Source organism: Hemisphaericaspora subhashii (assembly GCF_019202705.1).
Source record: "Hemisphaericaspora subhashii strain CBS 10753 chromosome Unknown scaffold138, whole genome shotgun sequence".
Classification (NCBI taxonomy): Eukaryota; Fungi; Ascomycota; class Pichiomycetes; order Serinales; family Debaryomycetaceae; genus Hemisphaericaspora; species Hemisphaericaspora subhashii.
Window position 1 is genome coordinate 1 of NW_026057333.1, and position 24,686 is coordinate 24,686.

General features: G+C 33.7%; 11 protein-coding genes across 11 annotated transcripts; 7 read left to right on the top strand and 4 right to left on the bottom strand. All coding sequences in view use genetic code 12, as the record gives it.

The window, feature by feature from the left end:
- Positions 1 to 1,611: 1,611 nt before the first annotated feature.
- GND1 (phosphogluconate dehydrogenase (decarboxylating)) lies at positions 1,612 to 3,162 on the top strand (the record flags this gene model as incomplete). Its single annotated transcript, XM_049407839.1, has 1 exon — positions 1,612 to 3,162. One exon carries the CDS (start codon positions 1,612 to 1,614, stop codon positions 3,160 to 3,162), a length of 1,551 nt encoding a protein of 516 aa, XP_049262770.1.
- Positions 3,163 to 3,634: 472 nt separating this feature from the next.
- On the bottom strand, positions 3,635 to 5,749 carry J8A68_003934 (divalent metal ion transporter; the record flags this gene model as incomplete). The annotated part of the gene is made up of 1 exon (XM_049407840.1): positions 3,635 to 5,749. One exon carries the CDS (start codon positions 5,747 to 5,749, stop codon positions 3,635 to 3,637), a length of 2,115 nt encoding a protein of 704 aa, XP_049262771.1.
- A 1,115-nt stretch (positions 5,750 to 6,864) lies between these two features.
- On the top strand, positions 6,865 to 8,157 carry PDX1 (Pdx1p; the record flags this gene model as incomplete). Its single annotated transcript, XM_049407842.1, has 1 exon — positions 6,865 to 8,157. One exon carries the CDS (start codon positions 6,865 to 6,867, stop codon positions 8,155 to 8,157), a length of 1,293 nt encoding a protein of 430 aa, XP_049262772.1.
- Positions 8,158 to 10,148: 1,991 nt separating this feature from the next.
- J8A68_003936 (uncharacterized protein) lies at positions 10,149 to 11,717 on the top strand (the record flags this gene model as incomplete). The annotated part of the gene is made up of 1 exon (XM_049407843.1): positions 10,149 to 11,717. The coding sequence occupies one exon, from the start codon at positions 10,149 to 10,151 to the stop codon at positions 11,715 to 11,717; it is 1,569 nt and encodes a 522-aa protein (XP_049262773.1).
- A 427-nt stretch (positions 11,718 to 12,144) lies between these two features.
- Positions 12,145 to 14,187, bottom strand: J8A68_003937 (uncharacterized protein; the record flags this gene model as incomplete). Its single annotated transcript, XM_049407844.1, has 1 exon — positions 12,145 to 14,187. One exon carries the CDS (start codon positions 14,185 to 14,187, stop codon positions 12,145 to 12,147), a length of 2,043 nt encoding a protein of 680 aa, XP_049262774.1.
- A 634-nt stretch (positions 14,188 to 14,821) lies between these two features.
- J8A68_003938 (SDR family oxidoreductase) lies at positions 14,822 to 15,667 on the top strand (the record flags this gene model as incomplete). The annotated part of the gene is made up of 1 exon (XM_049407845.1): positions 14,822 to 15,667. One exon carries the CDS (start codon positions 14,822 to 14,824, stop codon positions 15,665 to 15,667), a length of 846 nt encoding a protein of 281 aa, XP_049262775.1.
- A 340-nt stretch (positions 15,668 to 16,007) lies between these two features.
- On the top strand, positions 16,008 to 17,477 carry J8A68_003939 (alpha-ketoacid dehydrogenase kinase family protein; the record flags this gene model as incomplete). Its single annotated transcript, XM_049407846.1, has 1 exon — positions 16,008 to 17,477. The coding sequence occupies one exon, from the start codon at positions 16,008 to 16,010 to the stop codon at positions 17,475 to 17,477; it is 1,470 nt and encodes a 489-aa protein (XP_049262776.1).
- A 317-nt stretch (positions 17,478 to 17,794) lies between these two features.
- On the top strand, positions 17,795 to 19,297 carry HPC2 (Hpc2p; the record flags this gene model as incomplete). Its single annotated transcript, XM_049407847.1, has 1 exon — positions 17,795 to 19,297. The coding sequence occupies one exon, from the start codon at positions 17,795 to 17,797 to the stop codon at positions 19,295 to 19,297; it is 1,503 nt and encodes a 500-aa protein (XP_049262777.1).
- A 96-nt stretch (positions 19,298 to 19,393) lies between these two features.
- YBP1 (Ybp1p) lies at positions 19,394 to 21,484 on the bottom strand (the record flags this gene model as incomplete). Its single annotated transcript, XM_049407848.1, has 1 exon — positions 19,394 to 21,484. The coding sequence occupies one exon, from the start codon at positions 21,482 to 21,484 to the stop codon at positions 19,394 to 19,396; it is 2,091 nt and encodes a 696-aa protein (XP_049262778.1).
- Positions 21,485 to 21,874: 390 nt separating this feature from the next.
- Positions 21,875 to 22,480, top strand: J8A68_003942 (uncharacterized protein; the record flags this gene model as incomplete). Its single annotated transcript, XM_049407849.1, has 1 exon — positions 21,875 to 22,480. One exon carries the CDS (start codon positions 21,875 to 21,877, stop codon positions 22,478 to 22,480), a length of 606 nt encoding a protein of 201 aa, XP_049262779.1.
- A 324-nt stretch (positions 22,481 to 22,804) lies between these two features.
- On the bottom strand, positions 22,805 to 23,959 carry SIM1 (SUN family protein; the record flags this gene model as incomplete). Its single annotated transcript, XM_049407850.1, has 1 exon — positions 22,805 to 23,959. One exon carries the CDS (start codon positions 23,957 to 23,959, stop codon positions 22,805 to 22,807), a length of 1,155 nt encoding a protein of 384 aa, XP_049262780.1.
- Positions 23,960 to 24,686: the final 727 nt, after the last annotated feature.

Consider the following 24,686-nt stretch of genomic DNA (forward strand, 5'->3'; position numbering starts at 1 on the left):
AGAATGAGAAAAATGCGCTAATGAAACAAAAATGTTCAACTACTGTTTAATATCTATCAAATTAATTAAAGGTGGCGGGTGTTAATAAAGAATTCATATTATACTGAAATTAAATTGATTTTCACACATTTCCATTTGGATATATATCAAATATGTGCCCCCACACGTCTTTGTTGGTAACTGATACATAGATAGATTCTCTTTAGAATTTTTAGTAAATCCGGATAGAATATCCATAAATTTCTATAAGTACAAGATATGGATGTGGAGATATATGTTAATTGAATAAGTTCAAATTAAAAATATTGTTGAGTCATCATGGACTTTATTAATCTAATACTTATAGAAAAGAAAAGTGTTAATAATATAACGGTGAAGGTCAAAGAGGGTTCAGTATTGTTGAAATAATGAAACAGCTCAACAAAATGGCTAAACAATTAATTATTTTTTCTCACCGGAAATACCAACCCCGAAAAACGGCGAGACAGATTTTGGAAGAAAAAAAAAATTATAATTCCTTATATCCATATTGAATAATTCATTGCAATCACGGAAATGGATATATATATATCAATTAGGGAATTAGATAATTAGTTACTAATTGATCTGTAAGATGTGATTGTGAAATCCAGAAAGGTTAGTCTTTATTTCTGATTGGATCAATAAATGTTTAGTCAATGGTTATTAATAAACCTCAATCAATTATCTCCTGCATATATACTCTGAAAATTTTTCAATCTAGATTACAGAAGGAGGGGGGGGACAAAGGGCAACACCCAAGAAGGAAGGTGGTTGATAGAACGTTTAAATTAACAACAGACATAAGGGCAGACGGAGTAACAAAAAAATCACACACTCACGTCATATGCAGTTCTATACGAATTTTTAATTTATAATATTAAATTTCCAATGTCAAAACCCTTTAAGGTTTTGTATTAAGTATAAATAATTTCAATATTCCCCTTTACTTTTGAAATCTCAAATTGAATAAAAAAAATTTCACTTTCTTTCTTTCTCTTTCTTCTTCTTCTTTCTTCTCTTACTCTATACTTTTATAAGTAAATTATATCTCATAAACACACAATGTCTGCTCCTCAGTATGTAAAACTTAACATTATCACCAATTGACTTTCAGTCAATTGAATTACAATTCACTTAATTATGATCTTGAATATAAACTACATTATCATGAAGCTATCATTTTGAATAGATATTACGACCCATCCCAATTGATAAGAATTGATTTTTTGTGAAAATTCGAGAGAACAAGAAATTGAGAGAGATAGAGAAGTTTCATCTATATCAAATGAATATCAATTCAATTTCGAGGATCTCCCTTTTGTTAATATTTTTCAAATTAAAATTGGGAATAATCCTTTTATTTTTTCCAGTAGAACTCGAAACAGATAGCGGGTAGGGTAAGACCGAGAGAAACTGAAAAAAATAAATAATAATATAAAGTGCAAAATGGAACTTGTATTTCTTATTTCCGGATTATACATCCGAGGTGAATTTACATTAAATCCATTATTATATATATTACATTAGTTTCCCATCCAATTCCCCATGTTCAATCACTCCCGTATCAATCTATTCAAAAACACAATAATAATGTCAGCCAATTCAAGATTATCATTAATAAAAACCCATTTATCATCATCCAGCAATAATACTAACAATCTAATTCCTAGAGGTGATCTCGGTTTAATTGGTTTAGCTGTCATGGGTCAAAACTTGATCCTTAACGCCGCTGACCACGGCTACACTGTTGTCGCATACAACAGAACTACTTCTAAAGTTGATGCCTTTTTAGCTAATGAAGCCAAGGGTAAATCAATCATTGGTGCTCATTCAGTTAAAGAATTATGTGAAAATTTAAAAAGACCAAGAAGAGTCATGTTATTAGTCAAGGCTGGTTCTGCTGTTGATGCTTTTATTGATCAATTATTACCATATTTAGAAGAAGGTGATATCATTATTGATGGTGGTAATTCCCATTTCCCAGATTCTAATAGAAGATATGAAGAATTAAAGAAAAAGGGAATCTTTTTCGTTGGTTCTGGTGTTTCTGGTGGTGAAGAAGGTGCTAGAACTGGTCCTTCTATTATGCCAGGTGGTAATGCTGAAGCTTGGCCTCATATTAAGGATATCTTCCAAGATATCTCAGCTAAATCCGATGGTGAACCATGTTGTGATTGGGTTGGTGAATCCGGTGCTGGTCATTATGTCAAGATGGTCCATAATGGTATTGAATATGGTGATATGCAATTGATTTGTGAAGCTTATGATTTAATGAAGAGAGTTGGTAAATTCTCCAATAAGGAAATTGGTGATGTTTTCGCTCAATGGAATAAAGGGGTTTTAGATTCTTTCTTGATTGAAATCACTAGAGATATCTTATATTATAATGATCCAACTGATGATAAACCATTGGTTGAAAAAATCTTGGATACTGCTGGTCAAAAGGGTACTGGTAAATGGACTGCTGTTAATGCTCTTGATTTAGGTATGCCAGTTACTTTAATTGGTGAAGCTGTTTTCTCAAGATGTCTTTCCGCCTTAAAGAATGAACGTGTTGCCGCTTCAAAAGTCCTTGCTGGTCCATCTGTTGATTCTATTTCTCCAATCACCGACAAGAAAAAGTTCGTTGATGATTTAGAACAAGCTCTTTATGCTTCCAAGATTATCTCATACACCCAAGGGTTCATGTTGATGAATGAAGCTGCTAAAGAATACGGTTGGAAATTAAACAATGCTTCTATTGCCTTAATGTGGAGAGGTGGTTGTATTATCCGTTCTGTCTTCCTTGGTGAAATCACTAGTGCTTATAGAGAAAACCCAGATTTAGAAAACTTATTATTCCATCCATTCTTTAACCAAGCCATCACTTCTGCTCAATCAGGTTGGAGATCAACCATTGCCAAGGCTGTTGAATTCGGTATCCCAACCCCAGCTTTCTCCACCGCTTTAGCTTTCTATGATGGGTTAAGATCTGCTAGATTACCTGCTAATTTATTACAAGCTCAAAGAGATTATTTCGGAGCTCATACTTTCCAAGTCTTACCTGGTCAAGAAAATGAATTATTAAAGAAGGATTCTTGGATTCATATTAATTGGACTGGTAGAGGTGGTAATGTCTCTGCTTCTACTTATGACGCTTAGATTTGTTGTGCCGAGTCTTTTCCCTTAGTTAGTAATTAGTACATATCATAAAAAAATACATTTTAATTAATTTTCTTTATATATTGTTTACCGGTTATTCGGATTGTAGTTCCTTATTATGTTATAGCGGGATTGATTCGGTTTGGACTTCCGTTGATCCAGACAATGGTTGCAAATTTATTATTATCCCCCATTTGTCCCACGGCGACTTCCCGAGTAGATTGTTAAACACAGATCATACTTTCTTTACGAATTATTTACATTCTACATGTAGCAATACATATGATCTAAGCAAGAACTCATTCCAATTCTATCTATAATGAACTCTTTTTCACAACCTAGACAAGACTACTCTCTTTCTTCCTCCTTCTCTCTCTCTACAAGTAAATCAAAGAAAATGCAAACACTCTATTAAACCACATACAAAAAATATATCTAAACACTAAAATAAATAAATAAAAAACCACTCAAACTATAAAGGAACATCATACCCTAATGCCATACTTCCAATCAAATATAAATTCAAACAAGTAATAAACCCCCATATCAAAATCGCAAACACCGAGGTCCAAACCCCATTACTAAAATCTTTATATCCTTTGATTCTATAAATATCCCCACCTTCTTCTCCTTGATATTCTTCCAATGGGAAGCCATCACTATCATTCTCAACTCGGGATTGGATCCTGGTCATGATGGGTTGAGAATATTGAATTGAGGCTGGTGGGATGGGGATATTATTGGGGGATGTGATTATTAATGGTTGTTCTTCCGGTTGCTGTTGTTCTGATGACGACTCTTCGTCGTCGTCCCAGCCGGCACAAGGGTGGGAATTTCGGAGGTCTTGGAGTTTGATTGCGCTTTGGGAACTTTGGAATGGTTTTGCAGTGGGCTTGTTGGCAATCTTCATAGATAAAGTTATTTCGTCATCATCGAATGGATTGACAGGAATGTGTTCTTGTTGTTGATGATCAACATCCTGCGATTGTTGATCAATTTCTTCATCGCCGTCTCGGATATATATAGGCACCCGCATAATCTTCTTATTACAAGTAAAATAAATCAACGGAGCAGTCACAAATGGCAACAATAAACTCAAAACCACCTGACTTCCATTCAAAATCTGGCCTAACCCTTCTCTACCAGCAATCGAAACCACAAACACACATGGCATAATCGCCAATGCTCTTGTTATCAATCTTCTAACCACCGGATTGAAAGTCCAATTCAAGAATCCTTCACTCACCATCTGTCCTGCTAACGTACACACCACACCGGCACTTTGTCCCGAACATAATAATGCTAATGCAAATACAAAACCAGCCGTTGGGGAGAGGTGTTTTGTGAGTAGGTTGTAAATCGTGAATAAATCTGCATTTTCATAATTATCTCCACCACTACTGTTTTCATTATCTGAATCTGAATCCGATTCATGATCGTTATCTCGTTTGGTATGATTGCTGTTGTTTAGGGTTGCACCTGCCACAATCAAGATGGCGGAATTTACAAATAATGCCACTGTGAATAAAGAAATCACCAATTCTACCATTGTATAAGTCATGGTATCATCAATTGCATGGATTGAGGGTCTATAATTGTCATCTTCATCTTCTGGATCAAGAGTCGCGTCGTCGTCTTTTTCATATTGGTCTTGTAATGGATTGGCGATGAATGGGAAATTGGATTCATTGACGGGTGTTGCTATGGGTGTGATATTGTTGAATTCCATAGATGAGGAGGATGCGGTTGTTGTGATATCTTCTTCTTCGACCGGTTGTTGTTGTTTTGGTTGTTTTGTCTTGTTGTAGTAGTGACCATTTTTGATATCGAAATCTTTTAATCTAGCTTGTACTAAACCAGAACCAAGATATAAAGAATGAGGCATAACAGTAGCCCCCAAGATTGCCAAACTTAAAAACAATCCATTTCCACCCTTTCGATCACTCATATCAACAACTTCAGGACTGGGTAAAAACCCGGCAAATACTTCACCCAAGGAGAAATTTATATTTGAATCATTACCAACTTGATATAATTCAATTGCAAAACATACAACAGTAGCTGCCACTAATAATGATACAAATGATTCAAATATTCTTATAAATAACAAAGGTCCCTTTGGTCTATATGCCATCAAAACCACCAATACATCAATCACGGTAATCATAACCCCCACTAATAACGGAATATTAAATAAAATATTCAAAGCAATAGCAGTCCCGACAACTTCTGCTAAATCAGTAGCAATAATGGCAATTTCAGTCAAGATATACAATATGATATTCACATTAAATGAAAAATGTTCTTTACAATTACTAGCTAAATCTAATCCAGTAATTGCTCCTAATTTAGCGGCTAATATTTGTAAAAATATAGCTAAACAATTTGATAAAAATATCAGAAATAATAATTTATATTTATATGCTGAACCAGCAGCTACTGCAGTGGAATAATTCCCAGGATCCATATAGGCTACACTAACCATTAATCCTGGTCCTATGAATCTTGAATATTTCTTGAGTGTTGATATTAGATTTTTCATACTTAGGGTATTTCGTATATTTGATATTATCGTAGTTTGTGTCATCTTGGATATGCTATGTGTATGTATGTCTATGCTTGTTGTGTATATGTAAACTGTCTGTATCTGTGTATATCTCTCTATATCTCTCCTATTAAACGATTAAAGTAGTAGTAGTAGTATAGGATGTGTTTGTAAAAATGTAAGTTAACTTAAAGAAAAAGAAAACTTATTTTAGAACTTTCTTTTTTTTTCTATGTGGAAGATTTTAAGTATGGAAATGTATTTTTGGTAACAATTGAAAATTTATAAATACAATATGACCACCAAATGAGTTGTACGTAATTATGAATACGTATAACAATGTCAATAACAATTGGTTTTGTTGAGTCTCTTATCAAAGGGGGATATGTGTTTATTAATTTCTAATTTCTATAAATCACAAGGTTAATTTCTTGAATCAATCGTAATTTAATAACGTTGAGGGAATTTTAAGCTTAAATTATATGTTAAGTTTAATTTTGAAGTAATAATTGTAAATGCTCCCTTCTCTTGTAAGTTTCTTTTCCAAAATAGATCCAATAACAGATATTGAAGTAGAAGAAGAAGAAAGAGATGAGGTTTGTTAAAAATTTTGACAGTCAGGGTTGAGTGAAGCGAAGGATAAACTGTGGATGGATGGATGGATGGATGGGGTGTACAGTTTTAAATTGATATGGGGGAATGGAACCGGAAAAAGCTTATACAGCATAGTATCCCTGAAATCTCCGGGCAAAGAACAAAACATTTCAAGTGACGCCTTTGTTCTCTTTTTGTTTTATTGTTTAACATAAATTGACGCGTTTACACGAATGAACTTTGTACACAAATTATTTTTTTATCTATTTTTTTGTGAATTTATGTCACATGATTATATTCACGTGATCCAGAACCCGACATTCTCATCTCGGAGACATTTTCCGATAGAAACGGAAATGTCGCGTCCGTTCCTTTTCAACATTTTTTTCAAACTACAAAGCACATCGGCATTATTAATCCGAACACTCCCTTCACTTGATTATTATATGTCTATCAATTGAATGAAAAAAAAATCTTACACACATTAAACCCTTTCTATCAAGAATTGACATTTAGTATTCAGGAGATAACAATTTGCATAGTACATAGATATACAATTCATCATGATTAGAGCAAGATCAATTATTAAATCCACCACCATTCTCACAAGAAGATCCTGCTTCCATACCACCTCAATCATAAATGCAGCCACTGTATTCAAAATGCCAGCCATGTCACCAACCATGACTGAAGGAGGGATCATTTCTTGGAAATATAAACCAGGAGAATCATTCAATTCCGGTGATGTTTTATTAGAAGTTGAAACTGATAAAGCCACAATTGATGTTGAAGCAGTAGATGATGGGAAAATGTTTGAGATTTTGGTAGGGGAAGGTGCCAAAGGTGTACCGGTTGGGAAGGCTATTGCATTTATTGCTGAACCTGAGGATGATTTGTCAAGTTTGACAAGACCTGAAGTGGAAGAAGAAGCGGCGCCAAAGGCAGCAGCTGCTGAAGAAAAGAAGCCAGCCCCTGCTAAACCAGCTGAAACTCCAAAACAACCAGAATCAAAACCAACAGTAGTTGAAAGTAAGTCAGGAATCTTCCAAAAGGCAAATCCAAAACAAAAATTATCACCAGCGGTTGAATTATTATTACATGAAAATAATATTTCTTCAACCGATGCAATTAATCAAATTCCTGCATCTGGTCCAAATGGTAGATTATTAAAAGGGGATGTATTAGCTCATTTAGGTTCAATTAATCGTGATTCTATAATTAAATTAACTGAATTTTTAAACTCAAAGCAACATTTAGATTTATCAAATATTGTCATTGCCAAACCGGAACCACCAAAGCCAGAAGAAGTCAAGAAAGATGCTACCACACCTGTTGAAAAACCAAAACCAAAGAATATTTTATCAATTGATTTAGTGTGTGATTTAGGTACTGAAGAAGACATTTCTCCTGCCAAATTTAAATTTGCATTTGAAAATTCAATAAAATCAGCAATTAAACAAAGTTATGGTATTAAATTCCCTCAATATATTTCATCACCAACTGCAAATGTTCTTCGTGAACAAGATGATTTATTTGATGAAATTATTAATCCTGGGGTTACAAAGAAGAGATTTGAAGTTTATGATATTTCCTATAAATTCTATCAATCATCTCCTGCCTCCACCAAATCCATTAGCATTGCATCTGATCCATTTGATGAATTATTGGGATTGGAATCATCACCAGTTAAGAAGACTATTAAATCAAAAGAAGGAGAATCATCTAGACAAAAGGTGAATGTTGGATTTAAAGTTAAATATGATGAAAAATTAATCGATTCAAAACAATTTGTGGAATATTTTGAAGATTCTTTATTATCTCAAATCCCAACTAATTCTATAACCATTACTAATTAGGGTCTAAGAGAGATGGAGTTTTGTATAGTGTAGTGTAGTTTGTGTGTGTGTATAAGTTATTATCATTTTTTAAGAAAATAAACAAAGTGTTCATATAGAAAAGCAACCACCTCTCTTTTTGTTTAGTAACGTATTAGATTATTTGGAGAGGGATTAGTAAATCTATGAGTTACAGTAGTCAAATGTTTCCGTATTTTCCAATTGCTTGAGGTATATTTCTTTGACTCTCTAGTATCATATATATTATTAGACATATGAGATTATCTTTATAAATTGACTCAGTTGTGGTGTTAATTGATAGAGAGTATAAATTGCTGCAAAAAAAAAATGAATTTAATTTGAATTAAAAATAAAATTCACTTATTTTTTTTTTGCTTTAATTTAAATTAAATTTTATTTTTAGTTTTAATATTTAATTTTAAATTCTTTTATTTATTTATATAATTTATTTATTTTTAGGATCAAACTAAACTCTCAATTGATATACAATACATTATGTATAATGTTAAGAGAGTTAACAATAAGTCTTAATCTTTATAATTAGAACATAAAATTGATCTTATTCTAGAGTGCTAAAATCGTTAATTCCATTTTAGTTAAAATATTCTTAATATTTTACAGTCCATAGCTTCTCATTTGACTTAATGATGCAATCTGTTTCGTTTACAATCTTAACAACTCGAAAGCCTATTGAAGATTATTGATGGCGATTCGGTGTTGATATTCACTTTAAACCGCTTCATAAAATAACCAAACATCGAGGAATAGCTTTTGATTGCAACTCTTTAAAGTCATTCCCTCATCTCATCGATCGTGCGACTTCGACGTTTTGTGTAATTTTGTACCAAAACAGTCTTTGATACGACGCGTCTAACACCACTAATTGAAACTCCCTGTTATAATCCAATCATTTCCCTTTCTTAAATCAATTATACATCTTAAGTTATTCAATTGAAAAAAAAAAAAAAAGAAGAGGAGAATTAAAAGTCTTAATTATTTGGACAAGAATATTCTTAATACGAAGAAAATATCTCTACAATTGAGAATATAAATGAGAAACAAAACATCCCAAACAGACAAGTTCACAAATTAACAGACAAAGGAAATGTTTCAAACACAGAATCCTCGAGATCTTCCTTTTATTAAACGCTTAAGAGTAACTTAGTAGAGTACACCACCACCACCATGAAAATCAAAAGATCAAAATAGATTATGTTATAAACAATGGTCCTTTGGTTTGATTCCAGAAAAAAAAAACGTACCGAAGTTCCATTGTTTTGTTGATTGTTTGTTGTGATTCATTACCCGTGTCTTCTTGTTCTTCTTTTAATAACAATCTGTAGATTGTTAGATCTACCATACCCCGCCTGTTCCACCTCCATACCTCCATATAATCCCTCATTGTGAGATCCACTTCCAAAGTAATTTATATTGGAAAGGTAGTTTTGGATTCTGAAAAGCTTTTTTTATTTTTAATTCCCAATTAAAAATAAAAAGTAAAATAAAATTAAAATAAAAAAAAATAATAAAAGAACAAATTTTTTTTTAAAAAAAATTAATTAAAGATTATTTATAATTTATATATTCTTAGATTAAAAAGATCTCGACTATCTTTTACTCTCCTATTTGTACTTAAATTGTGTGAATATTTTAATGCAAGGTTCATCCCATAAATTTATATTCCTTTCATGTTTCATAGTGTATGATGTTTGTTTTAAGGGGGGAAAATATGAATTTTAGAATTTCCTTTTTTTTTTTTTTTTTTGCCTTAATTTTTTAATTTAATTTAAAAGCTCATCATTTTTTTTTTTCTCTTTTTTTTTTAAAATGTTTTTTTTTTTTTCTTCCTTCTCTGTAAAATAAAAATAAAATAAAAAAAAACATTCTTCTTCTTCCTTTTCTTCATTTTATTCATTTCAATCCAATCCATTCAACCTTCAAGAATCAATCAGAAAGGAAGAAAGACGAAGAAGAAGAAGACGCTGGTAATCATGTTTAACAATTTGTATGTACCTTATCAAGGGTATACTTCCACCAATGGAAACAACAATAACAACAACAACAACTCAACCACAACAAATAACAATCAATCCAATTCAACTGGTCAAACAAGTCCTCAAAACAACAATGATACATCCACCCATCATCCTCATCACCACCAACACCATCAACAACAACACAATGTCACCGGTAGTGGTACTGGTACTGGTTCAACTACTCCTCCCACAAGTATTGCTCCATCAGTCACTAATCCAATGTTATCAGAACGTGGAAAAAATAATATTAGACCCCAACTTTTACAAACATCAACTCCATTCTTTGGTAGAACTACTCATAGTCCTGTACCTCCATTAAGTCACCATTCTGGTACTGGAGGTGGTCGCACTTCTTCTGGATTGGCAGGTCCTGGAAGTTTAGGCTTACCCCATCCTAGTATACACACTATTCAACCACAACAATATGCTCAATATCGTCAATATTCTCAAACAAGTGGTCAAGGACAGGGGCAAGGACAACTGGGACAACAAAGTCTGCTGCTGCAACAACAACCGATGTATGCCAATCCAGGTGAGATTCAACAATTAGATCCAAGTAAACTTCAAAATATTTCGCAGCTGCATTATAATCAGCAACAAACACAACTGTTTTTGCAACATTTACAATATACTCAACAACAACAACAGCAGCAACTGCAACAGGCTCAACTGCAAAAAAATCAACCTCAACATATTCAGCCTCAACAACTTCAACAGAATTTGCAATTGCGACAACAACAACAACAAAACCAACTCCAATTTCAACAATTCCAACAACAACAGCAGCAGCAGCAGCAACAGCCTCAGCAACAACCTCAAGAGACTCAGCAAGTCCATCACTCACCCGAAGGCTCTCCTGAACAATCTACTGGTAAAAAACCAAGAAAACCAAGAATGACCAAAAAACAAAAACAACAACTTGAAGAACAACAAAAGCTTGCAGATCAATTACAACTCCAACTCCAACAACAACAACAACAACAAAAGCAACAGCAACAACAACAGGATTACATCAAGATCCAACAACAATATCATGTAGATTCAGAAGGCAAAAAAACCAGAGGTCGTCCTAAGAAATTACTCCTCGATCCGGAATCTAATACATATATAGATTCAACTCATCCAAATTTTAAATCTTTGAATAAGGTGGTTAAGCTGATGGAAAATGGGGAACTTAAACAGAGTCAAAAAGAATATAAACAACAATTAAAACAACAGAAGAAACAAGCACAACAGCAGGTTCTCGAACAACAACAGGTACAACAACCTAAAAAGAGAGGCAGAAAACCAAATAATCCAAATCTTAATCAGAATAATAATAATGATGGGAATAATGGGATTCCTGCAGGATTGTCGAAATTATTTGAACAACCCCCCTCAATGAGAAATTTGGGTGATGAGGCAGTACAACAATTGTTGAAGAAGAAGGATAGGAGGGGGAGACCGAGGAAATTCCCGGTGGAAGAGACGGGGGTGACTATTAAGGGGATTAGAATTAATGGGAATCGGATTAGTAAGAAGTAAGATGGACCCGTCAGGGTCCAGCTAGATCCACCTGCTAGAACCACCTGCTAGAAGGTGTTAGCTAGAAGGTGTCAGCTAGAACCATATATTTGTTTCCGTTTGTTTCCGTTTGTATTACTAATATGTTGAGAAGTGTCGTTTTCTTGAGAGTGTATTATTATTATTTGTCATTTTTCCTGCTATTAGAGAGAAAGATCTGCTTTATCGTTTGTTTTTTGATTGAGTTTATTCCGTTATTTTTTGTTTTATGAAATATGTCCTTCCAGAGACGTTTGTATGTGTGATTTTGGAAATCATCATCCAATATCTTGTTCTATATTCTTGTTTAAATATCTTTATAATTCCTTATTATTACTACTACTATTCTTTTTTGTATTATAATACAGTGTAATCGTTTCTTAAACTAAATGACTATCTATCTAATTCTCTACATAATATTATTCATCAATCGTCCAATCGCAATCATCGGCGCACAAAACGCTTTTATCATCATACAAACCGCATCAATCAATCTACTCAACTCAAACAAGATCCAAACAAATAACCCCAATTCAATAAATACAACCACAGTTTGTAAACTAGGGATATTCTCCCCAATATAATCGATTGGACTGAATAATATTTCCATAATATGAATTCGTTTAATAAGTTCGATCAATTTCGATACGACTTCAATCAGACCACTAGGATCGAAATTATAGATATTATTCGCAATACTCTGCATGGGATTCATCAGCCCTATGTTCCTCATTGTCCGCATTGATGAAGCTGAGGATGAACTAGAGAGGGACTTTTGTTTTGCTTCCGGAGATAGGGAGGAGAATGAGGTCGGTGGAGTGGGTTGGAGTTGTTTCGATATCGGATCATAATATAATTCTTCGGAAATACTTGCATCCTCATCATCTTCATCATATTCAATCACGAATTCCTTGCTGTCAGTTTCGCCGAGAATGGTGCTATGGATGGATGAGTGGATGGATTTGGCGGTTTTTTCGGGGATGGGCGGAAGGGTGGTGATTAGTTTTGCTTGGGCCGGGTTGAGGGCGGTTATGACTGGTTGATTCCAGTTGCTGAGGAATTTTTTTGAGGTTTTGGCTAATCCTTTGAGTTTTTTCCGTTTGGTTGTAGGGATGAGTGCTTTGGAATTAGAGTCAGGGGAGTCTTTGGTGGTGGAGCGTTTTGATTTGGTGGATTTGGAGTCTGGTTCATTGGAGAGTTCTTCGATCTTGGCAGGTGGTGCTGCTGCTGCTGGTTTGTTGTCATCTTCGTTTTGATAGGCCACCCATGATAGTATATAGTTCCACATTGGACTGAATTCTTGTGGGTTTGGGTCTGCTTTCTTTTTGGGTTCTTCTTTTTTATTGTCCCCTTCTTTGGGTGCCTTCTTGGTCTCGGTGGTTTCCTTCTTGTCTCCCCCAGATGGAGTTTCTCCCTCGATTGACTTTTCTCCCTCGACACCACCACCTTCAGACGATTTACTATTCTTTCTCTTCTTCTTTTCCTTTGCTTTCGCTTTCTTCTCAGCCTGTTCTTTCGCCCTGACTTCCTTCAATTGGGCATCAATTATACTCTGCTTCCTCGTAAATTCATCAAAATCTTTGCCTAATTCCTTTTTAGCCTTTTGATATTTCTTCTTAATCAATTTCTTAAAATTATTCTTCTTTGCTTGTTTCTGTTGTTCTTCGTCTTCTGGTAATAATGCACCCCCAAATAGCACTTCATCAACGTCATCATCTGATTGTACTTCTTGAACAAAAACATCTTTGGCAGGATTAGCTTTCTCCCTATGATCATAATAATTATAATCATTATAATCATCTTTATATAATTTAATCTTTTTAAAAATCGGTTTCTTCTTCTCGTTGTCTTCAGGACTACCTTCAAATACCATATCCATAGGATTATATCGTGATATATCTTCGTCTTTATCTACAAACACTTCATGAAATGTTTTATGAGTATATAATTTTGGTTTTATTACTTTGGCGCCATCATATCGTTTTTGGAGATTGATATAATAATCATCATTTTTATTCCGAGGTTTCTTTGATCTCTTAGGGGGGGCAGGAATTATCATACCCTGTCTCAGGGGTGGAATGTAATAATGCAGATTAATGTAATTCAATTGGGCTGGTGTAAGTTCTTCACCTAAATCGTCGTCATCGGAAATATATTCAACTTGCAGCGTGCTGCTTGGACTCTTGGGACTCACGGGACGTGATCCAATGATGAAAGACTCTGATTTAGATTTAATTGGTTTTTTGGGTCGTATATTTGTTATAACGGGTGATTTAACTTCCATTGACATTCCTTTACGAGACATTGAAGTAGAAGAAGGAGACGCAGCTAAAAAAGAATCATGTGCCACTTGTTGTTGTTTTATGTTGCTGTGGTTGTCAACTTCTTCATTGTCGTCGTAATGTTGTTTTAAGTACTGGGACGTGTAATAACCATTACTTGTGACATTCATAGCTTTTTTCTTAGATTTTGTGTATAATCTCCTAAGAATAGTGGAAAGATCTTTAAGCAAAATGTATAAGAAAAATGGCTTAAACAAGAAAGAAAAGGATCTTAATGGATTAATATATATAAATAATAAAACAGGTGGGGAGATGGTCACTCCTTTGACAGCTGTATTGGTTGCACTTGAAATTGATCTAATTGCAAAGGGCAGTTATCTGATGAGCAAGCGATGAGCAGGGGGGAGCATCCTGGAATTAACTATTAAACAATACTTAACAACGTTGTTCTTTAGAAGTTTAAAACAAAAGATGGCTGGCTTGTTTTCAATTATTTTTTTTTTTTGCATCTTCCTGCATATTATATCAACTATATTATTTTTTAAGTTGCCGAGAAATTATTTTTTAACTTTTTTAAATTTTCAATGAATTTAAAATTAGAAATGTGAATGAGCCGCACACCTTCCCTATTGGGAAATTAGACAGATCTTTCCGTATTTTATACCGATCTCCAAGATACATCTTTCCGAGATATCAAACTAGAAAGGTGGAGGAGAATCCCATGCATACTATAAAATAAGCCAAAGAATCCCGCTTTTCCCCAAAACTAATAATCTCTTCTTTTCTTTCCATCCACAGTTCTCCATGACCTCAGAAATCGTTTCACTAATTAATCCAGGTGTTGGTCCATTACCAACCAAAGCTCCACAATTACCATCCAACGTCCTTGATTTATTCTCCTTAAAAGGAAAAGTAGCCACCGTCACCGGTGGATCTCAAGGTATAGGATATGCCGTTGCAGAAGCTTTCGCCCAAGCAGGTGCAGATGTTGCCATTTGGTATAATTCAACTCCGGCCGATAAACTCGCTCATGAACTTGCTGAAAAATATGGAATCCGTTGTCGTGCTTATAAATGTGATATTGGAATTGCTAAAGAAGTTCAACAAGTCATTGAACAAATCGAAGTTGACTTCGGGACGATTGATATCTTTGTGGCTAATGCCGGTATCACCTGGCCCCATGGTCCAATCATCGATGCTGATCAGGATTATGAGGAATGGCATAAATTGATTAATGTCGATTATAGTGGGGTTTATTATTGTGCCAAAAATGTAGGAAAAATCTTCAAGAAAAATGACAGGGGATCGATGATTATTACGTCATCAATCTCAGCTCAGATTGTTAATATTCCACAATCGCAATCTCCATATAATGCGGCAAAAGCGGCAGTTAAACATTTAGCCAAATCATTAGCGGTTGAATGGGCTCCATTTGCAAGAGTAAATACCATTTCTCCGGGCTATATGGTGACCAAGATAACTGATTTTGTTGATATTGAAACCAGACAAAAATGGTGGCAATTTACTCCATTGGGGAGAGAAGGGATTCCGCAAGAGTTGGTGGGGGCATATTTGTATTTGGCTTCTAATGCTTCTACATATACTACTGGAACTGATTTAGTTGTTGATGGAGGATATACTTGTCCATAGAGAGTAAAAATACCTTTTATAGATTTATAGATGTGTTTCCTGGTTAAATTATATACTTCGATACAAATCTCGCATTCTGATCCATTTTCTCTACATATTCTCTCTAGATCATCTCAAGGTTTGTAAAGGTTTGTAGTGGTTAAAGATAAGAAGGGTCTCCATCCTTATCTGATAAAAGGTCGTGTACGAATATCAAAAATATATGGTTATGAATTTACGAAGGGGACTTCAAAGAAGGAGAAGAATTTCACTTTTTAAGGTTTAATTGAGGAATCAGGTTAGTTTTTGATACTATTGATCAGTAGTGTTCTACGTTATATCGCCATTGCCTATACAAACCATGTTAACTCGTCTATCAAAACCAAAACCAAATTTGAAACTTTTAGGACAGACGGGATGTTCCATCTATCATCGACTGGTTCATAATAAATATTCCCCAATTACTGCTCATTCATATATCCATAATGATTTCATGTCATCTATAAGTAAAGAAGAGATTGCCAAACATTTAAAGAACTTGGGTCCATTCCCTACTTATTCCAATATTTTAAATCCACAACATTTCTATCAAAATGCCGTCTTAATGGAATATCTGAAACGACATCCTCATCCAGTATCACTTCGACAATTGGCAGGATATGGTAATACATTAACAAAACAGAAGATCTTAAATAGTGCCAATTTCGTGAGAATTGAATTACCAATTCGTTTAGCTATGAGAATTCGTGATTTACAAACATTACCATTTGGTGTAGTTAATAATTTTCATTTAGCACAAATTTATGAAAGTTATTATCATCTGTTTAATGCATTTAGAAAAATCCCAGCAATTCATAGTATTGAAGAGAATGATAAATTTTGTGAAACTTTAGTTAATTTATTAGATGATCATTTATTTAATTTATCCCATTTAATGATGGGTGCTTTAGAAGTATCAATTGCAAAAAGTTTACCTCAAGCTGAATTAGATAAATTTATGAGTCAAATGTTAAGATCAAGAATTAGTAGAAGAATCATTGTTGAACAACATTTATCGCTTAGTCAGAATTATAGGACTAATCCATATGCTCAAAAACCAGCAAATTATATTGGTGAGATTTTTCATGATTGTAAAGCGGCTGAACATTTTAATGTTGTAGCTGATATGGTTAAAGCCACTTTAGCACCTCATTTCCCAGAAGTTGAAAGAATGCCAGCATTAGAAATTGAAGGTGATTTAAATACTCATTTTCAATTTATGGTTCCTCATTTACATTATTTATTACATGAAATCTTACGTAATTCATTCGTAGCTACAATTAAAACTCATTCAAAAATGACATCAAAAATATTACCACCAGTAAAAGTTACAATTATTGATCTGAAGAAGCAAGTATTATTTAGGATATCTGATCAAGGTGGAGGTATTCATCATGATGATTTAAAGAATGTTTGGTCATTTGGTAAAAAACCAGACACGTCAAGACAAAGTTTAGCAAATTTCCATCAAATTCCTGGATTACAATTATATTCAAATTTACAAGTAACCCCGGCAGGATCTTCAATTGTTAGTTCACAAGCTGAAAGAATATTAGGACTGACGTCATTAAGTGAACAAAGTGTTAGAAATACTCATTCTACATTACATCATTTTATTGCTAGAGAATATAGTTTAAAATTAGGAATGGGTTTGGCAATGTGTTCTGTATATGCTGATTATTGGAATGGAGAATTACTGATGAATTCTTTAGAAGGATATGGATGTGATACTTCATTGATGTTGACTAAGTTAGGTTATCATACTAATGTTATTCAATTAGATAGAGCGTAGATATTTTGTATAGTTTGTTAGTCTTTGTATGTGAGAGAGAGCGTATTTGTTCCCCGAGGGTATAATTTTATAAGTGAGACAATTTTTTACTAAAGCAATTTATTTAAAGCTTTTTTCTTCAGTAGATTTCCCATAATGAATTAACTATGAACAGGAAGGCAGAAAACAAAAGCTTCATTTAATAAGACCATTTCACATTTTGATTCATTCGTCCAACCAACCAACCAATTCAACCAACAACAAATTTTAAACTGCCCATACAATCAATCCACACACACATTACACACCCCATACTATATAAATTACAATAATAGATAATGTCACCTGGAAATGGTAATGTCCCCATTTCTTCATTATTAACATCATCTAATAGTACCAATAGCAATAACAACTCTGCCGCACCAGGAAATGCACAACAACCACCACGATCACCTTCCAATATTCCTTTGCTGCGTTTAGTTTCAAGATTTCAAACACCCATCATTCCAACATCAGGACCAGGAACTGACGATGAAGTAATTATAATAGATGATGAACCTGCAACGCCAGTCCCATTTTCTCAACAACAACAACGAATAACACCTTCTTCTATTGCAAAGAAAACTACAATACAAACTAAAAAGAAACTGTCATCCCCACGACAGTCATCCTTGCCAGTCATAGCTCCAAAGCCATCCCAATCAGCTTCTCCATTCACTTATAGTGATCGAATCAAACATTTCCAAACCAGTATTCAATTTGAACCTACCACAACTTCCACCAATAAATCATCATCTCTCCCGAGTAGTAATACAACATCTCCAACCAAACCACAACAGCCACCACCAAGTCGAACATCCATAAACTCGATCATTAATCTCGATGACGACTCCGAACCTTCAAAACCATCCACTCCAGCCCCTGCTCCAGCACCTCCAATTGTACGAAAACGACCAGGACCAAAACCTGGGACAGTTCCCAAGAAAGCAAAAGTAGATTCACCAAGACCAACTGCAGCTGGAGGACCAGTTAAGAAAACTCCAGAAGTACAAACGAAAGTGACTGTGTCGGTGAAGAAACCATTACATCCGGGTATGATTACTGAAAAATCGGACAGTATTCCATTGGTGAAATTAAAGGGACCTTCTGTTATTAATTTATTAAATCATGATGAAGAGGAGGGGGCTGGTGGTGATAATACGGGTCCGAAGGCAATGGAATCGATTAAGAATGGGAGTACGAAAGAGGTTGGTAAGGTAGTTGATGAAAAGAAAGATCAACAACCAGCGAAAGAGAAGGAGAAGGAGAAAGAGAAGGAAAAGGAGAAGGAAAAGGAGAAGGTGGAGCCACCGATTATAGCACTTGATATTCCATTACTAGATCCCAAGAATCCACAGCCTGGAAAAGCAGAAGTAGTTGTCAATGTTCTCAAACTTGCCGAAGAAAAATATGGATGGAGTGTAGTTCATCCCAAGGCGAAATCGGCAATTGATATGATGGACGACATGATGGATGACGATGATGACGGGGCTGATTTGGATGACGATGATGATGATTTAATCGTAGATGATGAAAGAAGTGCTCCGGTACAACAGGTACAATTACCACAACAACCAAAAGGGAAAGAATTAACTGAAGAACAATTGGTTAGACAGCATGAAATTAGAATGATTAGAAAAGTGGGGAAATATGATTATGAAGATCCATTTATAGATGATAAAGAATTACAAATGGAAGAAGAGATCATATCTACAAAAGAAGGGTTCTTTGTCTATTGGGGTCCATTAGTTGATGATAGAAGTTTGAGTAATAAAAAAGGATCTTCAAAAAGTAAACGATAGATGTTTTATAATACTAATTAATACTATATATAAGAAATAGTTATATACATTTAAACAAGAACAGCAACGGCGACGATGGCTTGTCATACATCTGGCTTATTCTTTAAATCTTTCAATTGTAATTTCAAGCATCCCAGCTGCATTTAATTCAAACAGATTTTCTTCATTTCCTTTATGTTTAGTTTTGATTTCATTTATATTATTTTCAATTGTTTTCAAAACTCGATTCAATTTCTCTTTATGTTCAACCACCACAGGATCATTCTTTAAGACAACTAATAAATTCAACGCCGCAGCTAATGTGGATAATTTTGTAGAATCGATTGAAATTTCCTTATTTTGAGAAATGAATGCGTTTGATTGTGCAATTAGAATCAATTCTAAGAAATCATCAAGTCTTTCTTCTGTGAATGTATAATACTTTCCAGATGAAGAAGCGCTGTTCTTTCTTTCTGGCAAAGGAGGAGGAACTGCCTTTTCCTTTGCATCGTCACCTGCTTCTTTCTTAGCATCATCACCTGTTTCTTTCTTGACCTCCTCAAGAGTTGATTTGGACAATTTATCAGTGAGTTCATTGATACAAGTACTCCCCTTCTCTTTAAGTAATAATTCCTTATAAACCCCAATAACAGGAGCTTTAATTCCTTCATATGGACAATTATCCAATGTATCCATTATGAAATCATATCCAATATCTTCAGGTGACACAATCAAAAGCCTAGTTAATAATGTCAATAACATAAACCTATGATTTGGTTTATCACGACAATCTATAATTAGGAATAAAAGACCTTGATAATAAGTCATTAACAAGACTCTTGGGACTTTAGAAACTTCAATTTCGATTTTCTTTCCTTGGGTACACAGTTGATGTAATGCATACCACATCCAAAATGCAGAAATATCTTGGGCTTGTGCGGTGATGAATTTAGATTCAACCAATTGTGGAATCAATAATCTTAATCCAATAACTATAGCATCATAGAAGGATATTTTTAATTTATCAAATTTTTTAGAAATGGCGATTTTATGAGTAAACAATGCTAATTCACCAAGTAAGGAATTATTTATAGTTTTGGAATCACTATCGATTATACTTGAATAAACATTTTTTTGATAATCAATGATTACTTTTTCAAATATAGCCCCACTTAATTCTTCATCATTTCCTTCAATATCATAATCAAATCCTTCAAATAATTTATTTGAATCTTTGACAAATTTGTTAAAGATATCATTTAATGGAATATCAAAAGAATATGCCAATTCAACAAGTCTATTATATAAAGTAGGATCAATTTCATATTCTAATGTAATCTTAGATTTTCCTCTACTTTGCAACCAACTAAAATGATCCATTGCGAAACCTTCACCACCTCCAACACCACATAACGCAACTAATTGAGTTAAAAACCCAGTTAATAATTTTCTTTGTAAATATTCTTCATCTTCTTGAATCTTTTTCAATTCTTCTTTAGTAACTTGTGGATCAATTTCAGTTGGCATCTTGGGTGATATATAATTTCTTGTGAAACTATAAGCTCTTTTTAAAATAAATCTTTGATTTCTTGGACTCCATTTCTCTTGAACTAAATTAATATGAGCTAAATTGATATAAGAACTTACAGTCATTGATAAGAATCTTGAAGGATATAAAGTTTCAATTCTTTTTAAACAAGAATCAATTAATTCAAAAATACAATATAATTTAATATCAAAAAACCGTTCTCTAAACTCCTTGTTATCAGTTTGCTTTGAATCACTAGTTTTAATAGTGGTTAATAATTCACAACATTTTAAAAACAATTCCTTGGGATTCCCATTAAATGCTAAACTTTCAAATATCTTTAAGATAGTATAAACACAAGGAGAATTTCTAACACCATTATCAAATTCATATTGTGAATCAATATAAGGGATTAATAAACTTGGTAAATCCCAACCAATTTCATAAGTTAATTGTTTATTTTCATTTAAAATCTTTAAAATATGTTTTAATAATTCTTCCTTTTCATCATTAGTATACTTTTGATGATCACTAAGATAAATATCAATTAAAGTACTATAAGAAAGATAATCTTTAGATTCTATTGTTTCTTTACATCCATTATCTAATGCTTCTAATACTTTTTCAAACAGAAATGGTTCGATTGTTGTTTCACTTGGTGCTTCTGATGTTTCTGACATATTGACTATGTTAAGCTAATTTAAACAAGACAAATGGCTATGTATATGTGAATCTGTCAGAAATGAATCTTTGAAAAATGTGGCGCTAAAAATTTTATTCTTCTTCGCGTGTGAGGTGGGAACAGACAGATTTGTAACTGAAGTGAGTAAGGGGAAGAAAGAAAGAACGTATGATGTGTTGAAGTTTTAAACAATGGAGGGGTCCACTTTCTTCCAATATTTTTTTACTTGTCCCAGGGGGAGTTTAGAACACGGAGACCGAAAAACGGGTGTCTCATATTTTTTAGTGTGTAGAGTAAGAGAGTGTGTAGTTATGTATATTGTAGATCTTTGTATGGGAAGGAGAGCGAATACCCATTTTTGATTGATTGTAAAGTGTAAGTTAATAATATGTCATCATTATTGATACATTCAGAATCAGATGATGATTCATCTTCGCTATCTTCATCTGATGAAGAACAAGAATTGCAACAGGAAGTGGCAAATCAACAACAGCTATTAATCGAAGAAGAAGAAGGTGACATCTATAACGAACCAAAGATACCATTATCAACATCAATATTCTTAGAGAAACTACCGAAACCTCAACAAGAACAACTAAATCAACAAATTGAAGAACAACAGCAAAGAAACCATCAACTATCAAGTCAACGAGATTCAAGTGAGGATAAAAAGAAAAATGACAATGATTCTAAAAATACAACAATTGCAAAACCAACTGAAGAAGAAGAAGTGACAAAGATAACAATAAGATTCCAACCAATTGGTTCAACACCTCATATTCAACCAAAGGTATTTAAAATATCATCAACATCAACAATTGCTACTATAAATAAATTCTTAATTAAGAAACTTAAAACTAAACTGTTAATTTATATTTATATTCAAAATTCTTTTCTGCCAAATCCTGATGAAAAAATTATTGATTTATTTAATTTATTTAAAACTAATAATGAATTAATTATAAGTTATTGTAATACAATAGCATTTGGTTAAAAGATAGTTATACATTGTAGTAATATATATGATACATAGTTAATGCCTATAAAATAACAAAGCAATAGAGAAAAGATGTTAAGAAAAAAGTAAGAAGGAAAAATTTGTAAGGTATCAATCAATTGGTATAAGTAGAAAACCATCTTAATTACCAATCAGTTTAAGATAAACATACAGAACGGATGTTAAACGAAAAAAGAATAATCAAAGCAATAATAATCATCTCTTGTTGTTGTTAATAAAAAAAAGATATTTATAATAAAAAAACCCAAACGTAATATATAGACCAATAATAAATTTTAGTTACCTAATTGCTAATGTTGTTTAATAGAAAACAAATTGAGCAGAACCAGAAACGACAGTTACAGTACAACCATCAGAACCAGCACCATTATATTGACCGTTTTCGTACACACAGTTACCATTAACGTTGTCACCAACGATCTTAAGATTATAGTTTGGTTGATCTTTATTGTTTGGGTTTGGAATCAAAGATAAGTAAGTTAAACCACCAGTAGTACCAGCACCTAAAACAACTGGAGCCCAGTTACCAACACCAGAACCTGCAGTACCCCAAATACAACCATCTTCAACAGAAACACCAGCGTTGTTAACATAGTATTGAGTAGAAGTCTTACCTCCTTGCCAAGTGTAATAAGTATCAGAATCAACAACAGAAACTGGAGCTTGACCACCAGCAGATAATAAGGTTGGAATGTTCATGTTTTCAGATCCTGGGTAATCAGTTCTACAGATAGCAACATCTTTACCAATTTCAGAAACAAAGTTAATATCTGGAGTACCCCATTCACACAAGGAATCAGCATTAGTGTTAGATCTGTATAATTTACCATTCTTACATAATAAACCACCCATGGAAACACCATTAGATGGTTGTTGTTCTGGCCATTGGGTCTTGGACATACCAGCTTGACAACCATAAGAACAGTAGAAACCATCTTGACAAGTAGAAGAAGTATCACCGTTTTCATTCATAATAGTAGACCAACCACCAGTTAAACCAGAAATCCAATCAATAGCAATAACACCTTGACCAGTTGGGACGGAAGCACAGTCATAAACACCATCTTCGAAAGATCCTGGGTTAGCAAAAGCACTTAAGTCACCTTGAATACCACCACTACCGGAACTTCCTGAGGAAGATGGTTCAGCAGATGGGGCAGCGGAGGATGAGGAGGCTGGGGATGGGGCAGCTTCACTTGAAGAAGAAGAAGCAGCAGCAGTGGTAGATGGTTCAACTGCAACAGCGGTGGAAGTGGCAGCAATAACATCTTGAGAAGAAGTTTGTGGAGTTGGAGCGGCAATAGTGTTACCGTGAATATCAACATAAACAATTTCAGTGACAACAGCTCTCTTGTCTAATTGATGTTGATGATGTTGATGATGTCTTTGGCCTTGTAAAGGAGCAGCTAAGGCAGTGGCTGCAATAGTTAAAATAGTTAAGACTGAAGATTTCATTGTAGTAGTAGTAGTAGTTAAACGAATGTTGTAGTTAGTTAGTTAGTTAATTATTCGAAAATGAAAGACGATAGTTGGTAGATATGTTTTCAAACTTAGTATGTTACAAGTATGAAAAATAATTTATAAAATGAGTGTAAAAGTTTTTTGGAATAAAAAAGGAACTAATTAATGTTGAACAAGAAAGAAGAAGAAAAAGAAGACTAAAGGAGTGAGTCAAAATAATGGTGGGATTGTCGTGTATATTTATAAAATTTACAGAAATTGGTGTTTCGTTGTTTGTTGATGTTTTTGTAACAATTAATTTCAATTGTGGGTAATTTTTTTATTAAAAAAAATTTTCAAACAATGGAAACACAATTATTTTTTGGCTGCCATGTGGAATTGCTTTTTCATGCAGTTCCATTTATTTTTTTAAACATCCAAGTTTGTGACAGATTTCGCTGAAAAAAGTCTAAATCAAAATCGTTCTAGACCTTGTAGAAAAAAATTCTTTGTTTCACAAATTTTTTCTTATTGACAGATTTTTTTGCCTAACTGTCACAGGGATCTCTTCATACAAAAATAAAAGAACAATAAGCCCATGACGTAAAAATATAATGTTTTCTTCGTTTATTACGCGGCGTCTTTTGTCTACATCCCCCTTTACAATAGCGAAAGGGAGTTGGGGGATTCTCTAACGTTGGATACTTATTGTACTGCAATGCAACTGTTCAGATCATTCATA